Source organism: the organism of the source record quoted next, unplaced genomic scaffold (genome assembly GCF_019419815.1).
Source record: "Pyrus x bretschneideri cultivar Hongxiangsu unplaced genomic scaffold, Pyrus_bretschneideri_v1 Contig3, whole genome shotgun sequence".
NCBI classification, from domain to species: domain Eukaryota; kingdom Viridiplantae; phylum Streptophyta; class Magnoliopsida; order Rosales; family Rosaceae; genus Pyrus; species Pyrus x bretschneideri.
The window spans coordinates 2,680,687-2,703,578 of record NW_025999612.1 but is presented as its reverse complement, the minus strand read 5'-3'; the positions used below and the strand labels follow the sequence as shown (position 1 = coordinate 2,703,578).

The 22,892-nt window shown below is 36.5% G+C and overlaps 1 protein-coding gene across 1 annotated transcript; it reads right to left on the bottom strand.

Moving 5' to 3' along the window:
- Positions 1-4,804: 4,804 nt before the first annotated feature.
- LOC125479691 (protein LURP-one-related 11-like) lies at positions 4,805-5,368 on the bottom strand. Its single transcript, XM_048589407.1, has one exon. The coding sequence runs from the start codon at positions 5,354-5,356 to the stop codon at positions 4,805-4,807; it is 552 nt and encodes a 183-aa protein (XP_048445364.1). The 5' UTR covers positions 5,357-5,368.
- Between the last annotated feature and the right edge of the window lie 17,524 nt (positions 5,369-22,892).

Genomic DNA, 22,892 nt, shown 5'->3' with positions numbered 1-22,892 from the left:
TGTGACCTTTTCTTGTACGCGGGACTCTATCTTTTTGGGCAGATAATTAACTAATTGACCATCAAGAATAAGTAATTAACAAGGTTTTAAAAGACACTTGAAGCTAGTCGAGTGGCAGACTGGGGCCTAGCGCCTAAGCGGCTAGATGGAGCCTAGATGGGCGGCTAAGCAGAGTCTAAATGGGCGCCTAGGTGGACTAGGCGGATTTAAGTAAATCTATTGTATTTCGTGTAAATAAGTGTCTATTTATACTTAAAATATATATAATTTCATCATAAACTAGAAAATAAAATGACAAAAATATTATAAAGTATAGGAACATAATGAAAATATGGGGAGAAAACATATAATGTGTGTTTATTTATGACACACCCCGATCCGGAATGTCCACTAGAACTCCGAATCGAGCTGTGCTGCCCGACATAGTTGTCTCAGACTTCATTGTGGAAAGTGAGAATGAAGTGTATCGGTCCGATTGAATCATTTCTGTTTGATGTACTCTTATTACCTGAACTTGTAGTTTAAAACTCGCATTTCAATTCAATAAAAATGACATTTCAATTTCCTTTTATTATGAATAAATTGTTTTTCACTGTGATTCCCTTACTTAGAGAGCATGTATAAAAACTATGGTTATTCTCAAAACAAGAGTAATGGCGGAGATATTTGTCTTGCAGACAGCGCAACCATGCATACAATACTTCGAGATCAAAAATATTTCTCAAGCTTGATACTTACAAAAGTAAAGGTAACAATAATATCAGGCCAATCAAATGTAATTGAAAGCTCAAGAAAAGCCCATATCATGTTACCAAATGGAACAATATTGTCCATACAAAATGCATTGTACGCTACTCAATCTACTCAAAATTTGTTGGATTTTAAAGACATACATTTAAATGGATACCACATTGAAACGAAAAGTGCAGAAAATGTGGAATATCTATGCATTACCTCCAATGATACCCAGAAGCGTACATTGGAGAAGTTGTGTAGTTTATTGAGTGGATTGTATTATACATACATAAAGACAATTGAAGCACATACTGTCATGAACCAGAAATTCATTGATCTAAAAATTTACAATGAAGTCTGAGACATCTAGGTGTGCTGTTTCGAGTGAAACCACAACCGAAACCGAAACTTTTTGCGGTGCGGTTCGGTGCGGTTTTGAAGGCAAAACCAAAATGAAACTAAACCGTTTAGTTCGGTGCAGTGCGGTTTCAAACAGTTTCGGTTCGATTTTTAAGAAAAAAGTGTACAATTTAAAATATACACCTATTTACGCATAAGACGGTCTTATTTTCCTCATATATTAGTTAATGAACATGCAGCAAAAGTGCAGCCAAAAACAGCTGCAAACCTGCGAAAAAAAAACTGCGGAAAAATTGCATCAAAACTGCAGCAAAAAATTGCATAAACCCTTTTCCGTTCAGCATTCTTAAATCCTCATTTTCCACTAGAAGAAACTATTCTAATAAAGCAGGTTTCAGATAGCGCAATGTATACCACACACATAGCAGCACAAATGATTGAAAGAATGGTAGTAAGGATTCACATTGAAAATGCCGAACACTAGTAATGATACATGCATACAAGCCCACGCAACATAGCATCACAACTAGTAGTTACAATCTGCCATTAAAAATACTCCTATTTCTCTACATCCAAAGAGAAGCAGGTGAAATTGAAAACAGTGGACAATCTCAAGCCATGGGATAATTGGGAAGCCTCCAACTGTGAAGTGGTCTCTATCTGTGACTCTGCTAATTCAATTACATAACTCAAGCCATTCTTCTGAGGAACAAAAATCCTATGAGAGTACCTCTATCGTGACTCTGGAATTTTGTTGCAAAGTGTTTTTTATACAGTTATCTGGCTTCATCAATGATCAGTGGTTTTTCTTCTAATAAATACCAAATTTGTTGAACTCCAATTATCATGATACATCCGACGTTTTTGTTACATTTAGGCAAGCACACAAGGCATTGCCTAAAGAAATTAATAATTTAGAACTTAAATTGATACTTTAAAAGATGAAAATGAGTTTTGAGAGACAAAGAAAGATAGATGAATATGGTGACTCAAATAGTGTAGTTGAAGTTGAACGAAACCAAACCGTTTTCTTTGTTGCGGTTCGGTTTTGAAACCGCAACCGTTTCAAAACCGCAAAACCAAACCGTTCAGTGGGGTCCGATTTGATTCGTGTTTCAGTTTTGGTTTTCGGTTCTAAGTGCCCACCTCTACTGGAAGGTGATAAAGCCATAGAATGCGATAATGTGTAAAATGTGAATAAATTTAAAACTAAAAGTGCCTATATACAAAAGTGTGCGGTTAGCGGGTATGGACCCATTTCACACGTGATACAGAGCATAAGAAAAGTACAGTGAGGTAAGATAATAATTATACCATCATAAGGAGCCACCTGAACTGGAAGTGCCACAAGTCCTTATCGATACCGAACTTTGCTACTAGAACCTGAAGGGGTGCAAAATAGAAAGTGTGAGCGGGCAAACAAAGATTTTCAAAATCATTTTAATTATCAAAGGTAGTAACCCCTCGCCGTAAAACCTGTATAGTTTCCAGAAAATCATGCTACGTAGAAGTATGAAATCAAATGTATACTGATAGTCCAGAAGTATACCACTACTCAGCATCTCATTAGCAATATAAATAATCATGTGCTTAATAACTCATACTAGCACATAAGCTGAAATCACCTATGGTGACCTGTACGACTGCAGCCATATCTCATCAACCAATGCTAGCACATAAGTCAGAGTCACCCATAGTGACCTGTACGACTTATCTATATCTCATTAATCAATACTAGCACATAAGTCGAAGTCACCTATAGTGACTTGTACAACTTATCTATATCTCATCAATCAATGCTAGCACATAAGTCGGAGTCACCTATAGTGACCTGTATGACTTATCTATATCTCATCAATCAATGCTAGCACATAAGTCGGAGTCACCTATAGTGACATGTACAACTTATCCATGAAAAGTAATATGTCAACCGGATCCACCTCTTGTGGCTTATACGACTGAACCCATAGCTCATCACATATCCCTGTACACGGGTTGGAACCATCTTTAGTGGTCTGTACGACATGACTGTGTGTAAATAAGTATGCTTAGTGCTATGATCATGTGAAGATTGTGCGAATAATTGCGGGTCACCTGCAAGTCGGAACCACCTATAGTGGTCTGTACGATAGGACTGTGCACCTACCTTGGATCCAAGGTGAGCGTAAGGTGTGGGAGATGAATATCACGTGAAGGACTGTGCCCTGGCCACAAGAGGGACCACTAATACCGGGGTGCAGGTTTATGAGCTCTAACTGTATCTATTGTAACATATACGACTCATGGGCAACCTGTACGACAGTGTCGGAGTTGCCTATCATTGCAACTTGTACTAAAAGGTTGGAGTTTCCTAAAACATACATGTAGTCATGTCATAACTCCATCATTTCAACTAATACCATAAACTCACCTGAACTTACCTGGGTATCCTGCATTCACCTTTGCACTTCAAAGCGTTCACAATAATTATGTGCAGGTAATATACATATGGATATACCATGATGCAATCTAATACTCAACCATGACATCGCATTTTCAATTATACACACACACACACACACACATATATATATATATATATATATATATATATATGTAATATGGCATAAAAAACCTTAAGCCATAACGCCCTACTCCCGAACTAATTATTTTCGGGAATAATTATCGGTGATAAACCTAACTAGATACTATTTCAATTAACTATCATTACTTACGTTTCCTTACTTCAAATTCTTGATTCTTCACACATTGATTTATGACCAACATTTAACCACCAAATCATAAGGTTAAATCTCACATTTTCCACCAATGTCCTTCACATTACTCAATTCCCTAAATAAGGCTATTGTCTCAATTATTTAATCTCACTTCTTGTATGGCTGCATCTAACGTCTTGTTAGATTGCCTACGTATCCTAAACAGGGATCAAGCCATTCGTAGTTTACATTAGTACTTCAAAGCATTCACAGTAATCATAAGCAATAATCAATTTATAAACGTTTGTGGAATTATCAATCATATATATATAATATAATATAATATATATATACACACACACACACGATAGAAAGAAAAAGACCCACTCACCTGAGGTCCGTGCTACGACTCCTTAGCACGCATATCGAGACATCACGAACCAATGTCGCCTAGAACAATTATCAAATCACGTCTCATAGTTTTTACCGATAGAATACATAATTTACATAAAACACATCCCTACTTAATTCACTTTGGAAGATCTGCATCACGGATTTCCGATCCGTTACTTCCAAAGATTCACATTATGTTCCTAGAACCACGTCCTAATGTTTCATTATGATCCAACGGTCGGATCTCCGCCAATTGGCAAAACCAAGTAGTGGTCAACATTTTATTTTATGGTCTTACAATTTATTGGAAACAATAAAATGCAAAATGAAAGTTATATATTTTCTATCTAAGTGAGTTGCAACCTAGGCAAGTGTCTAGGTGGGCCTGAACAGGGCCTAGACAGCGCTAGGTAAGGATTTTTAGAACAGTGGTAATTAATTACCGTGACTGAAAGTTAATTACAAGAAAAGTTAGGTGAATCCATATATATATATATATATGTTGAATTCTCACAAAAACCCAATAATTGGTTATACAAAAGCACAAACCAAATTTATTTCGCTATGCTACTCTACTATATATTTTCTACAACTATATGTATCTGAGACAGCTCTAAAAATCATATTTGATGTCTAATTAAGCCATAAACAGTGACCAGAGCCATGATGAAGGAGTGATCAATATGAGGCTCCACCACCAAAGTAAGCACATCATCTCCAAAAACTACACCTGAACTTGACTGCTTTCTCTTTGCCTCTGCCAGAACTCCTCCATTGTTGTCTCTTATTCTGAAAGCTAATGATGATGATTTACCATTCAAACCCTCTAACCTGTAGCAATTGCTATCAGATCCCATGGTTACTTTATAAGAACAATCTTTATTTCCAAGATTTATTCTACAACTTTTTCTCACTTGAAAAATTGGCTTCTTGGCACCAATATCATTGCTTTGATAGCCATTCCAACTTGGAAAAACGCTCATTTTCTTCTCACATAGAGAAAAAAGAAGTTTGCCATGGAGATCCATGAGATAAACTTCGTTTCTGTGTTTGTTGTCGTAGTTATCTATACGATAAACGATTTCGCCATTTTCATCAAAGGCAGTGCACCCGTTTCCTTGCATCACAAGCGATTTCATCCATATAGTGAACGTTTCCCTCTTTGAAGTCATATACTCGTTACTAGAACATGTAGTAGGGTGTGTAATATTTAGAGAATGAACCTTCGCCATTTGAGAGCTGTGAGAAGGGAGAAGTTTTTTGTTTGATATTTGAGGAAGAGATTAGAGATGCTTGTGTTTCATGAGACTACTACAGAGTCAAGTTAGTAATTTATACTCTCTCAAAGAGACGTACTAGGACCAATATAAAATGTTTTGAATTTAGTTTAATTAGTCTTCCAAAACTCCACGTTTTTCATATACGCATTTGTGCAAAAAATTATAAAAATTGTATAATACACGGTCTATTATTAGACATATATATATATATATAGGGATTGGTTATGAGGCCCATACCGAACTTTAACAATCCAAACTATCTATTTTTTATGTTGCACCTTATAGATTATCCTTGTAAAATGTTAGTCAAATCGGAAATATATAAGGCATCTAATTGAGTTCAAAAAAATTAATGAACATTGTTTTTAGCTAGCCAATTAGTATGGGCCCAACAATTAGTTTCCAATTGCAAGGATGATCTATGAAGTGCAACTTGAAAAATAAACAGTTCGGATTGTTAAAGTTTGATGTAGTGTGAACCCAACAACTAATTCCTACTTTTACAAAAAGAATAAGAATTCATTCCCTTAAAGGCTTCATATATATATAAAGCCAGGATGCCCTTTTGGGGTCATTGCTTCACCAAAAATTTTAGGACAAAAATGCCCCCCAAACAAAAAAAGTTCAAAAGCAATTCAAAATAATGAACCAAATAATGCAGAGGTATTTTCGTCATATAAACAGTGTTTTTTAATACTTAATTCTTTTTGTATAGTGTTTAAAAAAAAAAAAATTAGTACCTGACAATAGGCTAGCAATAATGTGATTCATTCAGTTATTTATTAAATATTATTTTCTCTATTTTTAAACACGTTTGAAATATCTTAAGAGGCGTGTAGTGCTGATTATAAAAAAGATATTTCACATGTGCATAATAATATATTTAAAACGTGTATTTCACACGTAATACGTTGTGATTCAAAAAAAGTTTTATGCACGTTCTTGAACGCGTGCATAAGGGCTATTATATATAAAGTATTTCAATCAAGTCGATATACTGATCTTATCTTTCGATACTTTCTGACATTTCTAGGCTTTCACGAGTATATTATGAGGTATATATATACACACAATAAGGAAATAATAAAGAAACAAAGGAGACTTCAATTATTCGATCGGAGCGTGCTGATGACATGCTAATTGGCCAGCTAACAAAAGGATTTCTATTGAAAAAGAAGAAAAAAGCTAGCTAACAAGAACTTGACGCATTAATGTACTTGTATCAATTTCTTAATCAACTTAAAAATCATATAATATTTTGTCTTCCAAATTAACCATGGATTATATGATTTGTTTATAAGTTAAATGGACGGTGTCACGCGGTTATGATATATTAGTTAGGGCTCGTCAGTACATGCTTGGCACATGGTGTGGTTGGACCAACCATGCATGCATATGCTTAATTTCAAAAACAGCTTTAACGAAATCATATATGACTCGATCTCGTAACTACCAGATTATTGGAGCTTTCATCTTCTTTTTTGATTTGATACCCTTTAACATTATTGGTGTGTCTAGTTTAATTAATACTGAAAATTCTAATTCATACATGAATATAAATTAGTTGAACTTTTTTTCCAATAATATAATCAGGTACCATTCTAACAGATCGCACTAACTTAAATATTCAACTTTACAACTTGCATATTATTGTTAAATCATTTATTCCATTGGACACATCAATCTTTACATGTTCATCAGTTCAATTGCTATGGATTTTTTTTTAAGTAAAACGCATATATAGATGGCTTTTGGATCCTTTTTTTTTTTTTTTTTTTTTTTAACTTATTTATAAAGAATAAGAGAAATAAAGAACTAAGAAACTTAGAAATAAGAAAGTAAGGTTATTTTTAATGAAATTTTGGAGTCAAAAGTTATAATCGGTTTTGAATTTAATTTAATTTTTCTGCAATGCATTCGATAAGTGGGTTATATATATAACTTTGGAACTATATGTAAAGTCATATTAGGCTGTGGATATGGGACCAACACCTTTAGAAGATACAAAAGTTACATTTAGCTTCAAAATTAACTTAATCTCGCTCTAATGCATAAGAATTAAAAGTTAAACGTACGTCAAATTTGACTCTATATGCAGATAAATTATTATAACTTGCATCATCATATTTGGTGTTAAATATGACTTGTAACTCTTAAGTACTGACTTTTGATGTAAAGATATTTGATTTGTTGGAAAATGTGCCCTAAAGCCTATCATACGATGATACTTTACGGACATTTCACATGTTAAACCAAACTAGTTTAATGTAAGGGAAAAAATTATTGTTTAAGTTGTTTCATTAACTGTTATACAGTTAAACAATAAGTTCAAGGAATATGTAAGTAAGAAAATGTAATCTAAAGAAGTTAGATTCATGAGACCATTATCTTTCATACACATATCCTAAATGTTCCTAATCATATAATTGTTGATTGGGCATTGACAATCTAGATATATCAGTACATACATAGTATTTCCCTCGAGAGTGACTAATCTCGAGTCTTTGGTGTGAACGGCACCAAGACGAGTACGTAAGTGCTCAATAGAGAGTAAGTCCACATAGCATAATCAACAACGAGTTCTCATACTCATGTCACATGATAACTCATAGTTGATACTCATGTCACATGATAACTCATAGTTGGGATAATGCAAAGTAATACTTTAGCCTGAGATATCATAGTTGTCTTGTAGTTAGGTCCTTAGTCTTTAACTGTGTTAAAGGCATTCCATTTGAGGATGTCCACGACATAGTTAGGATTAAGCTACTTGATCAGGTGCCTTCATGACTAAAGTAATATCAACTTAATTCATATGATTAACAATGATTTCATCAACGCAAATCATTTGCAACTAAACAATATAACTAAAAGAAATAAAAAACAAAACTGCCTACGCCTTATACACAACCTATCATTGACATTTCATATACCCACATCCCACAAAAATTTTCCAAAAATTCCACAAATATCCAGTACTTTCAAATAATTTCATCAACCTTAAACCCAAATTCAACTAATTTCATCAACCAACTTCCATAATTAATCAAATTAACATAAATAACCAAATTTATTTGTAGGGTTCAATATTTAAAGCACCACGTACTATCATGCCGGTGACGAGAAGCAAAACAAAACAACGATTGGAAAGGATATTTGAGGGTTGGCAGGAGATAGAGAGTTTTGGGAGAAGAAGGCAACTTAATGATGTAACTGTTGATGTGGGAGGGGGGAGCGGGGATTGTTTATATTCCTGAAATTTTCAAATGATGCTGGGTACCATTTTCAATAAGTGACAGGTCATTTATGACCCAGTTTCACGGGTCGGATAGGTTTTTTGTGTGCCGGTGTAATTAAAACATTTCTTAAAAAAAAAAATCGTTGGGTATGTATTTGTCTGAGAGAAAGTTGAAGGCGGGTAGCTCATGTATACTTTCACGCGCTGAAGGGGAAACAAATAAAGGGGTTGGGGGGGGGGGGAGTGATCTTATACTTTTAATTTTTTTTTTTCACTAGGGTTATTTTTGTCGGCTAGAGAGACGGGTATAGAGTACTCTTATACCTCTTTTTTGTTCCCTCAGGGGTGTTTTAGTCCACTAGAGAGAGGAGTACAATAATCTTATACCTTTATTTTGTTTTTGTTCACTGGGGCTGTTTTTGTTGGCTAGAGAAAGGGGTACAATAATCTTATACCTTTTTTTATTTATTTGTTCCCTCGGGGGTTTTTTGTCTGCTAGAGAGAGGGCTACAGTAGTCTTATACCTTCATTTTTTTTTTTTAGTTCACTAGGGGTATTTTTGTCCGATAGAGAGAAGGGTACATGATGTGAAAATTAACTTGACACACAAATTAAACCCTATTTGTGACAATTGTAGTATATATGCAAGTAGGGATCGTTCTAGATCGGGGATTAAGTAGGGATGCTAATCAACACAAATAAGACTCAAAAATACTAAACTAGACTCTATAAACTCAAAACTAACTCAAAACACTCAAAACAGCAACAAACAATAAAAAAGACTCAATTCTAGACCTAACAAGTGATTTTGACAAAAATAAAATATAAGTTGACTCAAAAGACTAAATAACACTAAACTAGACTTAGAAACACTAAACTAACTCTAAGCAGCACAATACTAGCAAATAGACACAAAGCTGACTTTATGGAGTTATTTGAACGAAATTTAATTAATTTAGACTCAAAATACTAAATTGGATAGATTTGAACACTTTTCTAACTAATCTAACACATTTAATAAAAGGGGAGATTGATTTGGACGAAATTAATTAAGCTAGGTAGATTGCATAACTAAACAGATTAAACACCAAATTAGGTGAATTGAATGGGTGAAAGGCTAGTTAGAGGGTCCTTCTCCACACATGACATATGCATATAAACCAATTTCCAGTTATTTTTCCTTTTGACTATGAATGACAATGCCCCAAATTAACCATGAAAAGCATAAATTAACTTTCAGATTTTCCTTAACTCATTGAATTGGATGGAATACGCATCGCAACCAAATTATCTTTCTCAAGTTCTCTATATGAAACGCATAATAAAGATACATATCAAAAGTCATTAAGTTCTATGAAAATCATAAGCATTGGCAAGGCATTCATCACTATGAAACGCATGAGACTCATACTAAGGATTTACTTAACACAATCATGACTAGTGACTTCCACTACTTGTGAATATAAGTTCATAACGATTACGTGAAACTTCCTTATACTGTAGCATCAAATTCATGCATGCAAATTAAGTGTCGGCCCTCAATCAACATACATAAACAAGTTTTAATAACTCAGATAAGCAAATCACATTCAAGACTAAAGAAACAATAACTGGACGTAATCAATTCATATAAAACATATAATCATGGCTTCAAATTCACCTCCAACTATAAAGAAATTAGTTCCACATGTTCATCATAATTGAAAACGAAGTTAAAATAAACATTGAACTAAAACTAGGATAGAAGGCACCCAGAAACACTCCACACTCCAATGGCAGATTTTGAACCCTCCTTGGATCGCAGATTGCACGACACTTTTCTTCTCCTTCCTTCCTCGCTTGTGGCACTAGGGTGATGTGGTGTGAATTATGGTTGAATGTATGAATGGATGAATGATTGAATGGATGGGGGAGGGGGGGAGAGGATTTTTTTGCGGCAGAAACATTATGTATATATAGGATGCACGGCAAACCCTAGGATTAGGCAGAAATCAGGTAGGAAAGAGACTAGGGTGCACCAAATATGAAAGGAAAATGATTGTTGTTGAGCCTCCCATATCGCCAGAAGCCTTGCTGTTGAGCCTCCCATCTCTTGGCCTGTGGCCTACAGCCATGTATTAGGCTGCTTCTGCAACCACCCGAGCCCAATATGCCCTTTAGGGCTTTGCCCCACTCACGGCACCAAAGCCCAACGTTATTGGGCTACGGTTTTTCAAATCCAATGCTATTTTTGGAATTTTATATAATTTTAACCCGAATGTTATTATTATTTTTGCTTCCACGATCGACCCCATATGATCCCGATCTATTGAATTAATTAAAAGTGATCAGCAGTCCATTAATCTAACAATTAATCCAAAATTATTGACCTAAAGATCACTTTTGGACATTAACCATTCAATAATTTATTTCTCTTCTTTGAACCGTTGACATTCTTTCATCGTCCCGAAGCGCTCACACCTAAGTTCCCGAAGCAAATCGAATCCACTACACTCAAATCAGCATATTGGATTCTGTATTCTTGCAGGAACTTCTCCTTTATGAACTAACCATTCATAAACTAAATTGAACTTGTATTTTCGAATTTAGTGTCTTTCAAACTCGAAGTTTTCTTAAAACAATATACCCATGAAAACCTGATGCTTTTTATGAAAACCATGTCTTAGAACTCCAATGTTCTAACTGTGATACTTATGGATGATTCATTCCCATAGCACCAATCACAATCTTGTTTCCTCCATTCAGTGGATTGTTGAACCGTCACAAGTTCGATTTTCCTGATTTGGACTTTGTAATAGAAACCACTTTATGTGGGGTACAAGATTCCACTTGACTATTAAGAAGATGAGAAACCATTGAAGCCAACAATGGCATGGAAGAGCTGAATAAGCCTCCGCCATAATCTTTATTCGAAGGCTTATGCCCAAAGAATTACCCGCGGAAATACCTCATGAAAAAGGATTCCATGGCTTTTTGGCTCGCTCCTACGGACCGTCTAATCATGAAAGACATTGCCTGAAGCACCATGATTACGTCCATGAATACAATTTTGAAGTTTATAAATCCGATCGAATTTTGACTGAAGAATACTTTTTCTCGTCCTTCCATGTTTCTAACTCACTCCTGAGGCAACAATGTAGAGAGAGGAAGTTTACCATATTCTCGAATCTGATTACTGCCACAAACGTGAGAGAAAGGTATAGAACTAGCTTCGACTAGAGTCTATCGAACGATATAAACCCAGTTCCGATGAAGTCTACTAAATGGCTCAACCCAGTTCGGTCAAAGCCTATCAAATGGTGATGCCTTGGTTCGATAGGGATGCACCGAAGGGCATACTCTGCTTCGACAGAGACACACCGAATAATATTTCTTTGCTTCGGCAAAAGCCTACTGAATAGACCTTTCCAGTTTCGGCTAGAGCCTATCGAACCCAAGTCTGGGTCTGTCACTTTCACAATCCAATCTCGAGTTCGTTTTTGCAATATATGGTAGAATCAGGACATGCCAAGGTGTGGCATCATGCCCGAAGCATAATCCTTGGCACCTAAGACTGAAAAATTCAAGAATAAGGGATAATATTTCCAAACCTCAACCTTGCATAATCTACTTCCGTCTCGATGGAATAGATCATTAGTTATGCATATGTTCATGCCCTTACCAATGTCGTTGAGGAGAACCATTCTCATAGTCAATGTGTGAGATTAATTTCGCTCCACCAAACATCGTTGGAAAAACAAAATTTTGAGATGGATGGCCTTGTTGGCCAAATCCCCTCAGTAAACCATTTACTTTGTGAACATGTTTCTATGTTCTTGGATTCACATTTGGTGTTTGTTTTAGTTATGGATAATCTTATCGATCTTGTCCTCGAATATGAGTTAATTGAATCATGTTTCTTGTATACATGTGACTGAATTCAATTAAACACATGATTAGGTGGAAATGTGGGACAATTAGTTATCTGGATGAATGCAATACTATGCACACTAACTTTACGCCTAAATCACATCTCTAGCAAGGACTTCAGGTTTATCCAACCTAATTAAGAGCATTAGCACACTCTTCGTTGTATAAATGGTACTAAATTACCATTTAAGAGACCTAATATTCTCACCATTCTGGGTTTTTAAGGATATTAGAGATGACAATGATCATAAATGAAACCACTGAAGAAAATAGAGTTGCATATCTTTGCACCACCTCCAAAAATGAGCTTGAAGCTTTATTTTGGGGCAAATAGGTTGCCTCCAACTAGGAACACGTCACATGTGGCCGGCCTGGTGCCAGGAGATTCGAATAGTTTACTTGCCTTGGCACGACCATTTAGGATACTTAGGTCGAACCATGGTGAACGCACCCATTTTTTTGGTTTCTGCCGAGGGCTATGCAATCTTGTATACAACTATGTTGGTCCACCTTAAGGCCCATTGCCACCTAACCATTTTGATGTTATAGTTGGTTACTGGGTACGAACCAGACGTTTTTTATATTTACGCATTTGGGTGTGCATTCCATGTGCCAAGTTATGCCACCGCAATGTACCAACATGGGTCCTCAAATAAGGATGTGAATCTTTGTCGATTATGATTCACATTCACCTTAGCTCTCTTAGAGCCTTTGTATGCGATCTCTTTACCACTCATTTGCAAAGTGACTTCAATGAGACAATATTTCCATCGTTAAGGGGAGATAAGAACGTCAACGCTCTTGTAGAACAATGCGAATATGCGTGGAGTTGCACACTATGTCTTATCTCAATCCCCATACCACATAAGTGTGATGAATTATATCATTCAAAATGTTGCTCCAGACGCATTCCTCTGATCTAGCTAAAGTGGCAAGATCATATATTAGCTGCAAACATGCCTGTAAGGATAGACGTACTTAACGGACGTTGAATTAACATCCCTGAATGGTGTGCTGCCCCTGTTGGACGGTCCAATACATCAGCGAATAGCCAATCAATATGTTCTGGCCTGGAGCATAACATATCACTCGGTTCATAGGATTCACTTCCTTAGAAGAGGAAGATCACGACATAACAATGAATCCATACTTGATTGATGTCTCAGTTCATTTCCATCTCATGAGATTAATTCGGATTACTCTTGAGACTTGAATTCTTAGTCCAATATACTAGTTTAGATGAGAAAATGGAACTGAAATGAGATTACCATTAATGATGTTTTCACTTATATGGTAGTTATCGACTTAAATGAAAAACAACAATATCGAACCATGTTCCGTTAATTAAGTGACAACGTAGAACTGATTGGATAACCGAAATTACAATCGAGGTTAAATTCCTTACCAAACTGTGTTTAGACCTATCGTTCCTACACTGTCCAAGGTAACCCTGTTGTGTTACAAGTGGGAAAGGAAGTGTATTGAGATGAATGAAATAGTGCGATACGATACACGCCTTACGACACAAGATTTCTCTCAAACGCCCTGTGATTGATTGCATCATTATGAAATGTGGTTACTATTTCTCCATGGGAATATTGATATGAAAATTTACATGTAAGTTCCTGAAGAATTACATAGACTGGTTTAAATAAGTTCCAAACCATAGAACACCCTCTCAACTTGTTTGGGGCGTTCACTTATGGATTGAAGCAATTTGGTGGATGTGGTATACCCATCCAAGTGATTATTTGATTAGTCAGGGATATGAATGAATGCCCTTGTGTGTTAAACTATGAAATCTTATTCCAAAATGCTGAAGTTATAGTTTATGGTCGTTGACATGAATCTCACTAAGACTCTAAAAGAGCTTGAGAAAACTGCCTTACACCTGAAGATGGAATTTGAGACGAAGGATCTTAAGAAAACTTGTTTATGCCTTGACCTGATGTTCAAGTGTTGTTCAAACGGTACTTTAGTATACCAGTCGAGATAAACCCCAAGGTGTTACCCTTAAATATACCTATGAACTTCCATACGTTATATGCAAAAAAAAAACCCTTGAAGAGGTTATGAAACCCGAAGTTCCATATCTGAGTTCAACTTTGTGCTTGTTGTACTTAGCTCATTGCAATTAGACATGATATCTCCTTCATTGTTGATCTATTGGTAAGATGCAGCACTATGCCTACACGTAACCACTGTATTGGTATTGAAAGCGTACCCTTAAGGTACTACGGATTTGGGCAAATCCAAACGCATCTCGAGCGGATCCAACCCCCCTGATCCTTGGGATGATGCTTGCCTTGTTTGTTATTCTGACGCTGGTTACTTATCAAACACGCACAAGGCATATCCTCGAATGTTTATGTCTTTACTGTTAGGGATATCGCAATATCTTGGAGGTCCATGATATGACCTTAGTTGCGAAATCTTCGAATCGTTCCATGACTCACCTTACTTCATTATGCCATATGTAAGACATGGTTAGGAGTTCTTGTTGAGCATATTCGAAGTACTTGTTGTTTTCATCCATCTTAAGTCCCAACGACGATCCATGAAGATTATGCTTCATGTATTAACCCGACCAAGACATGATATATCAACGAAGTCAACACCAAGACATATTGCGTCTACATCACATTAGCAAAGCATCAAGAGATTGAAGTCATGCAAACTGATCCCAAACAACCTTGCCGACCTCTACACGACGTCACTGCTAAAGTCAACCTTCCAGAGGCTTGTCCAAGGAATTGGTATGCCTAACTATTCATATGCAATGCTTGTAGTTCTCATTTGGAAGTTCTGTCAAACTCAGGAGGAGTATCCAGAAATATACTCACTTGATCTTAATGTACTATTTTTCCCTACGATTAGGAGTATTTTTCCCACTGGATTTTTACTACCTAACTAGGTTTTAACGAGGCACCCATCCTGGGCTGGTCATACCCTTGTGAGCTCTTTTACTTGCTTCCAGAAGACGTATAGTTTTGACTTAATGTAACTTCTCACTTTTCTCCTTAGTATATGGGTTTTTCTCCCACCTTGGGTTTTACCAAAGCGAGTTTTTGTAAGTTTTACCTTTTATGCATTCTTCCGTTAATTTGAGACTCCCATTCACTCATTGTGCCGACGACTTCATCAACTATACTTACTTCATCACTAAAGACCTGATGTGCTATTTCTTTGAGTACACATTCAAGGGGGAGTGTTGCAGTCTTATTAGATTAGGAATGTGATTGTGTAAATCCTAGTGTATCTAGGGATATCTTTGAATATTCCCTTTAGTAGTTAATATCCTATTAGAGTTGTAATCCTATTGAGGTAAGGAATTAACCTTCCCTACTACTATAAATCAAGGCACAATGGGGGTGGAATAACACACCTCACAATTACACATCTCTCTCTCTCTGGCCTCCATAATTGTTCAGTAAATTACCTACAACAATATATATATGAACACACTACATTGAACTTTAACAATCCGAATTGTTTTCAAGTTGCACCTCATAGATCATCCTTCCAAAATATTAGCCAAATCAGAAATATTTGAGATATCTAATTGAGTTCAAAAAAATTGATGAACACTTTGTTTTATAAAGAAAAATGAAATTTCATCATGATAATTAAATAGGCAAATGGTTTCAGACTGAATTGAATGTTTGCAAGGATGATCTATGAATTGAGACATATAAAATAAAATAGACGGTTCGGATCATTAAAGTTCGACGTAGAGTGGGCCCTACAACTATTCCTTATTTTTATCCAAAAATGGAATCCCATTGAATAAAGGACCTGATATATATAAAGTGGTTCAATCAAGTATATATATTGATCTTATCTTCGGGAATTGGGTCCTCTCCTAAGTTTGGGCTCATGAGTCTCCTAACTAACACACAAGGGCCGTTGGATCAAAATCCAACGGCTACAATTATTTTAACTTTTGGGGATGCCCTGTTTGTGGCCGTTGGATCAAAATCCAATGACCCTTATGTGTTGGTCAAGAGAGGATCCAATTCCTTATCTTCGACAATTTCTGACTTTTTCTACGCTCTCATGCGTATTTTATGAGAGACACACACAAACTAAGGAAATAATAAAGAAACAAAGGAGACTTCAATTATTCGGACGGTGCTGATGACACACTAGTTGGCTAGCTAACCAAAGGATTTCTATTGAAAATGAAGCAGAAAAAACCTAGCTAACAAGAACTTGACACGTATTAATTAATGTACTTGTATCGATTTCTTAATCAACTTAAAAATCATATAATATTTTGTTTTCCAAATTAACTATAATTATATGATTAGCTTATAAGTTAACTAGGGTGGGTATCACGCGGTTATGGTATAGTGGGCACGTCAGTACATGCTTGGCACATTGTGTTGTTGGACCAACCATGCATGCATATGCTTTGAAAACAGCTTTAACGAAACATATGATTATATCCATCAATTACCAGATTATTGGTGTTTCTTCTTCTTTGTTGATTTGATACCCTTTAATATTATTGTTGTGTTCGGTTTAATACTGAAAACTCTAATTCATAAATGAATATAAACTAGTTGAACTTTTTTCCAATGATATAATCATGTACCATTCTAACAGAGATTGCACCGAGTTGAAGATTCAACTTTACAACTTGCATATTATCGTTAAATGATGCGAAATTATATAAGCACACAAATTAAAATTCTCTTTTGACAATTGTAGTATATGTATAAGTAGGGATCGTTCTAAACCGGGGATTAGGAGGGATTGCTAAATCACTTGAAAACTGACTCAAAAACGTAAAACAAAGGTTAAAACACTAAACTAGACTCAAAGAATGCAAAACTAAACACTTAAAACACTAAAACAAACCAAAAGACTCAAAACAGCACCAAAACACTCAAAACTACCTTAAAAACACAATTTGGGCAGTTTTGAGCACTTACACTAATTTGGACGAATTTGGGTGATAAATTGAATCAAAACACTTAGAAACACAAACTAAGACACTTTCTAACAAAATTGAACACTAAAGTAAAGGGGGATTTAGTTTTTGACGAAATTAAACAAAGTGCACAGATTGTAATAAAGACAGAATGTAAATACGAATTTGATGAAAATATGGATGGAATGCTAGCTAGAAGGTTCTTCTCCACACATGTCACACTTGCATACAAGATGATTTTTAGTTGGTATTTCGATGAATCATGAAACTCAACACCCCGGGTTAATTAGGTACGCTTAAATTAACCTTCAAGTTCTCCTTAAGTTAATGAATTGGATGGGACAGCGCATACACAATTCAAAACATTCTCCAAAAGTCCTTTACGTGAAAAGCACAATAAAGATACAATCAAAGATCATTAAGCAACATGAAAACTATAAGTGTTGACGAGGCATTCGTTACTATGATGAGCATGAAACTAGTGCCAAGAATTCATTTAACGCGATCGTTTATAAGCGACCTCCACTACTTGTGAAAATAAGTTTGTAACTATTAGGTGAAACTCACTTATATTCTAGCATCATATTCATGCATGAAAACTAAGCATGCACTCTCAATAAACATACACAAATAAGTTATCAATCAAGCAGTTAAACAAATTGAATCTACAACTCATGAAATTCCAACCGAAGGTAATCAATTTATATTGCAAGCATAAACATGGTTTTGAATCACCCCCTAGCTAACTAGGGATTTAGCCTCTCATGTTCACAGAAAGAGAAACAAAATTGAAATTACACATAGAGAACAAAAGATTGATTACACCTAAAACGCCCAACAATTCCACGTTGAATTTCTGCACGTCAAGCTCCTCTTTCTTCTTCTCCTTGCTACGGCAGAGAGGGTTTAGGATGATTTGGGATGTTATTTTGGTTTAGGAATGGTTTTAGGGAGGTGAAGGGTTGCGGCAAGGGTTGTGGAAGGTGTATGGAGGTTGGGAATGGTGGCTGGAATGGTGGGAAGGCTGCGGCAGAGAAGAGAAGTGGCTGGAATGGATGGGAGGCTACGGATTGAAGGGAGAAGATGGAGGGGTGGCTGCGGCAGAGAGGGAATTAGGGTGATGGTGGCTGAATGATAAAAGAATGAATAATAGAGAATGCTAGGGTGCGGCTAGGGTTTAATATATATATGGTTTCAGAAAATAAAACCCTAGCTTATTTTTATTAACTAAAATTAAGTCAAAGGCTTCTAGAATTAGGGAATTAAATCAGAAATTAAAAAGGGATTGGCTGCAAGGTACGGCTAGGGTTTAACTTAGAAGGGAGCATGATAACCTAGGACAAAAATGCCCCCCCCCCTTGCACAGCAAGGGAAGGGGAGAAAGGGAAACCCACGGCAAAGGGGTTTAAGGGGGCTAGGGCCTTTGTTTTGTGTCTTAAAGTGCCTACAAGGCCTTCAAAGTGGCTGGAAAATAAGGATTTTTAAGATTAGGAAAGGTTACCAAAATGGGAAACCCTAGGCTTAACTTTCCTACTTCAAGTAGGAATCCTTGTTGAAGGAGGAATCCTCGTTGGAGTAGGAATTCATATTTCTTCAAGTCTTCAACTCATTCATTCCTCTTTCGCTCCAAAAGACTCCAATTTGCATCTTCTTGCACACTTTGGCCTTATAATCTGAAAACACACAAAAGTGACTTTAAACACTAAAATAACTAAGGAAACACAACATAAATGCACGAGAACAAGTCAATTAAGTCACATGAATATGCTCCTATCAAATTCCCCCACACTTAGCTTTTGCTAGTCCTCGAGCAAAACAAAACAACTAAAGAAAACAAGACGAAACAAAACAAACAAAACATAACCTAAACCTTAAAACGTTTGCCTCAGGGATTTCCAATGAAACATGACATGTCAAAGATCATTACTCACATAGCTTTTAATCTTCCTTCCCCTCGAGCACATACTTAATCATAGTCACCATTCACTAGTTCGCATTTAATCAATTAAAACACATTTTGAATGTAGTAACATGCCTTAGAGAATTCCCTCAATTCCTCACTAGTTATGCACTCAATTTTCACTCAGATTTTCTGACTACACACCCTACAATAGTTATATGTGAGAAGATTGATGTAAACATGAAAGACTAGTATTCACATACGTTATAACAAAGAAAGCAATTTCTGGAGTAATTAAACATGTTTAGATATGATCTCATGAATGAAATGCTACTACTTAGATGCGAGAACCAGTGACACCATATGCTCATACCAAATTCAAACTCCACAAATTGAAATGCAAAACACTCAAGATAGAAGTCAAGGGTTGTAACGGGGCTTGGGGTATTGGCTAACAAGGAAAGATAGGGATAGACAAAAGTTCTTTAAGCAATAGTGAGCAAAATAATGAGTTAGGCACTTAGAATTCCCTTTAGAACGCAAAAATCAACTTTGAACACCCAAGGGGAAGTCACACAAAACTTAGGGCCATATTCAACTTTTTGGACCATTTCTTCAACAACCAACACTTGTGAGTTCATTCTCACTTATTTTCAACTCCTTTTCTTTCTTTCTTCTTTTTCACATTTTTTTTTTTCCTTTTTTTTTTTCTTTTTCACGACTTTTTTTTTCTAGCCGTGCCTATGGCACAACAACTCACATCAATAATCCTTCCCCCACACTTAGTTTCTGCAACACCTTTAATCAAAAGGAATTCATTTTTTAGTCATGCTTACTATGCTTCAAGAACAAGGGTATGGGTGGTCCTAATCTAGGCTAGGTGAGGATAATATGGGTTAACAACGAACATGGGCTAACACGGCTCAATGGGGGTTAAACTTAAACACAAAATGAGTTAAGGGCACACGGCTATTTGGCTTCGATGGTGGTCACTACACAACTTCATCTTGAATATGTGTTATGCAATTCAATAACATGCTTTGAATGAAATGGGCATAAGTTCTAGCATTTGGAACTAAGTGATGAAACGCCTTCTAAGTAGTAACCAAGCAAAGAATAATGAGATCATGCAACGACTTTAGAAAACAATGATGCACAGATTATTACTCTCCAAATAAACGTTTAGGCTCAAGTCTCACAGGGATGTAGCGTTAGTTTGAGTTCATTCCTTCAAGCATGTTACAAAAACTAATTTTCCTTTGTGATTACATGTGAATTCGTAAACTATAACTACAACCAAGCATAAACCAAAGAGTATATCAAACGTCCATCCATGTTTGTAACTTTCTTTAACCATCATGCAATTAAAAACCAAATCCTCATCATTGTGTTGGAAGGTAACCTACGACACAAACAAACACACAAAAACAACTCTTTTTGGGTTTTTCAAAACAAATTTTCAAATTTTTATGGGTTTTTCGGATTTTTAAGTCAACACACACTAAAACACTCTAAAATAGCTTTAAAACACTTAAAAACAGTAAGGAACAACATTGGAAGTTATGGGTGATAAAATCCCACGAATTTTCATCAACAACATTAGTTACCCCCCCCCCCCACACACTTAAATCAAACGTTGTCCTCAATGTTTCAAGCCTAAAATCACACCAAACAAAAGTAAACACACAAACAGCAGCTAAACACACTAAGCATGGCAGAATGTAAATAACAAAGAGAAGAGGTTAGGGACGCAAATCTGGTTATGGAGTGTAAATGCCATCCTCTCCTTGGTGATTGCATGGGTTGCCTCCCACGAAGCGCTTGCTTTAGCGTCTTGCAGCCGGACGAAGGTATGCTCCTTCCCCATTGGAGCCCACGACATGCAATGGGATCTCCTCCACAACATGCTCAACAAAGTTCTCGTAGTAGGGTTTCAACCTATGGCCATTCACCTTGAATTCTTGTCCAGTTTTCAAACTTTGTATTTGGACTGCACCATGCACAAAAACATTAGTGATAACAAATGGACCAACCCACTTAGAACGTAACTTACCGGGGAATAACCGAAGACGGGAATTGAATAACAACACTTTCTACCCGATTGAGAAGGTTTTGCCTCTAATCATCTTGTCGTGGACGGCCTTGATCTTCTCTTTGTACATCCGGGCATTCTCATACGCCTCATGCCTAATCTCTTCAAGCTCGTTCAATTGTAGCTTCCTATGGGTTCCAGCCGTGTCCACATCCATATTGAAGGTCTTGACCGCCCAATGTGCCTTGTGTTCAAGCTCCACGGGTAGATGGCATGGCTTTCCATAGACTAGCCGAAATGGGGACATACCAATGGGCGTTTTGTAAGCCGTTCGATACGCCCACAATGCATCCTCCAAACGCAAGCTCCAATCTTTTCTATTCGGCCCAACAGTCTTTTCCAGGATTTGCTTTATTTCTCGATTTGAAACTTCGGCTTGGCCACTTGTTTGGGGGTGATAAGGTGTGGAAACCTTATGCATCACGTTATACTTCTTGAGCAACGCCGCAATGGTGCAGTTGCAAAAATGAGATCCACCATCGCTTATGAGCACTCGAGGCATCCCAAATCTAGAGAAAATGTTAGATTTTACAAAATCTGCAACAACTCTAGAATTGTTAGTTCGGGTGGCTTTAGCTTCCACCCACTTTGACACATAATCAACGGCAAGTAAAATGTAAGTAAAACCAAAAAACATAGGGAAATGACCCATAAAATCAATACCCCAAACATCAAAAATTTCAACAACAAGGATTGGGGTTTGCGGCATTTGGTCTCTTTGGCCTAAACTTCCTGTCTTTTGACATCGATCACATGTTAAGCAAAAAGCCCTAGCATCTCTAAACAATGTAGGCCAATAAAAACCACTTTCAAGAACCTTAAACGCTGTGCGTTGTGTGCCAAAGTGTCCACCACATGCATATGTATGGCAAAAACTCAAAATGGAATTAAACTCAGATTCATGAACACAACGACACACAATCTGATCCGGGCAGATTTTCCACAAATAAGGGTCGTCCCAAACATAAAAGCGTGCATCCTTTTTCAGTTTATCACGTTGGGCCTTGCTTAAGGTGTTAGGAACTTGCTTAGACACCAAAAAATTGACTAAATCGGCATACCAAGGGGTACTTACCTCAACGGACAGAAGTTGTTCATCCGGAAACGTTTCTAAAATGGGAAGGTCCTCTTCTTCACGCACCATTCGACTTAGGTGGTCAGCCACCACGTTTTCACATCCCTTCTTGTCCCTAATTTCAATGTCGAATTCTTAAAGTAGGAGCATCCAATGAATGAGCCTTGGTTTGGCCTCCTTTTTGGTGAGAAGATACTTCAAAGCTGCATGGTCAGTGAAAACAATTACTATAGTACCAATTAGATATGATCTAAACTTATTTAATGCAAATACAACCG

Coding starts and splice junctions, on each gene's coding strand:
- LOC125479691 (XM_048589407.1), bottom strand. CDS start 5,356: ATGACTTCAAAGAGGGAAACGTTCACTATATGGATGAAATCGCTTGTG.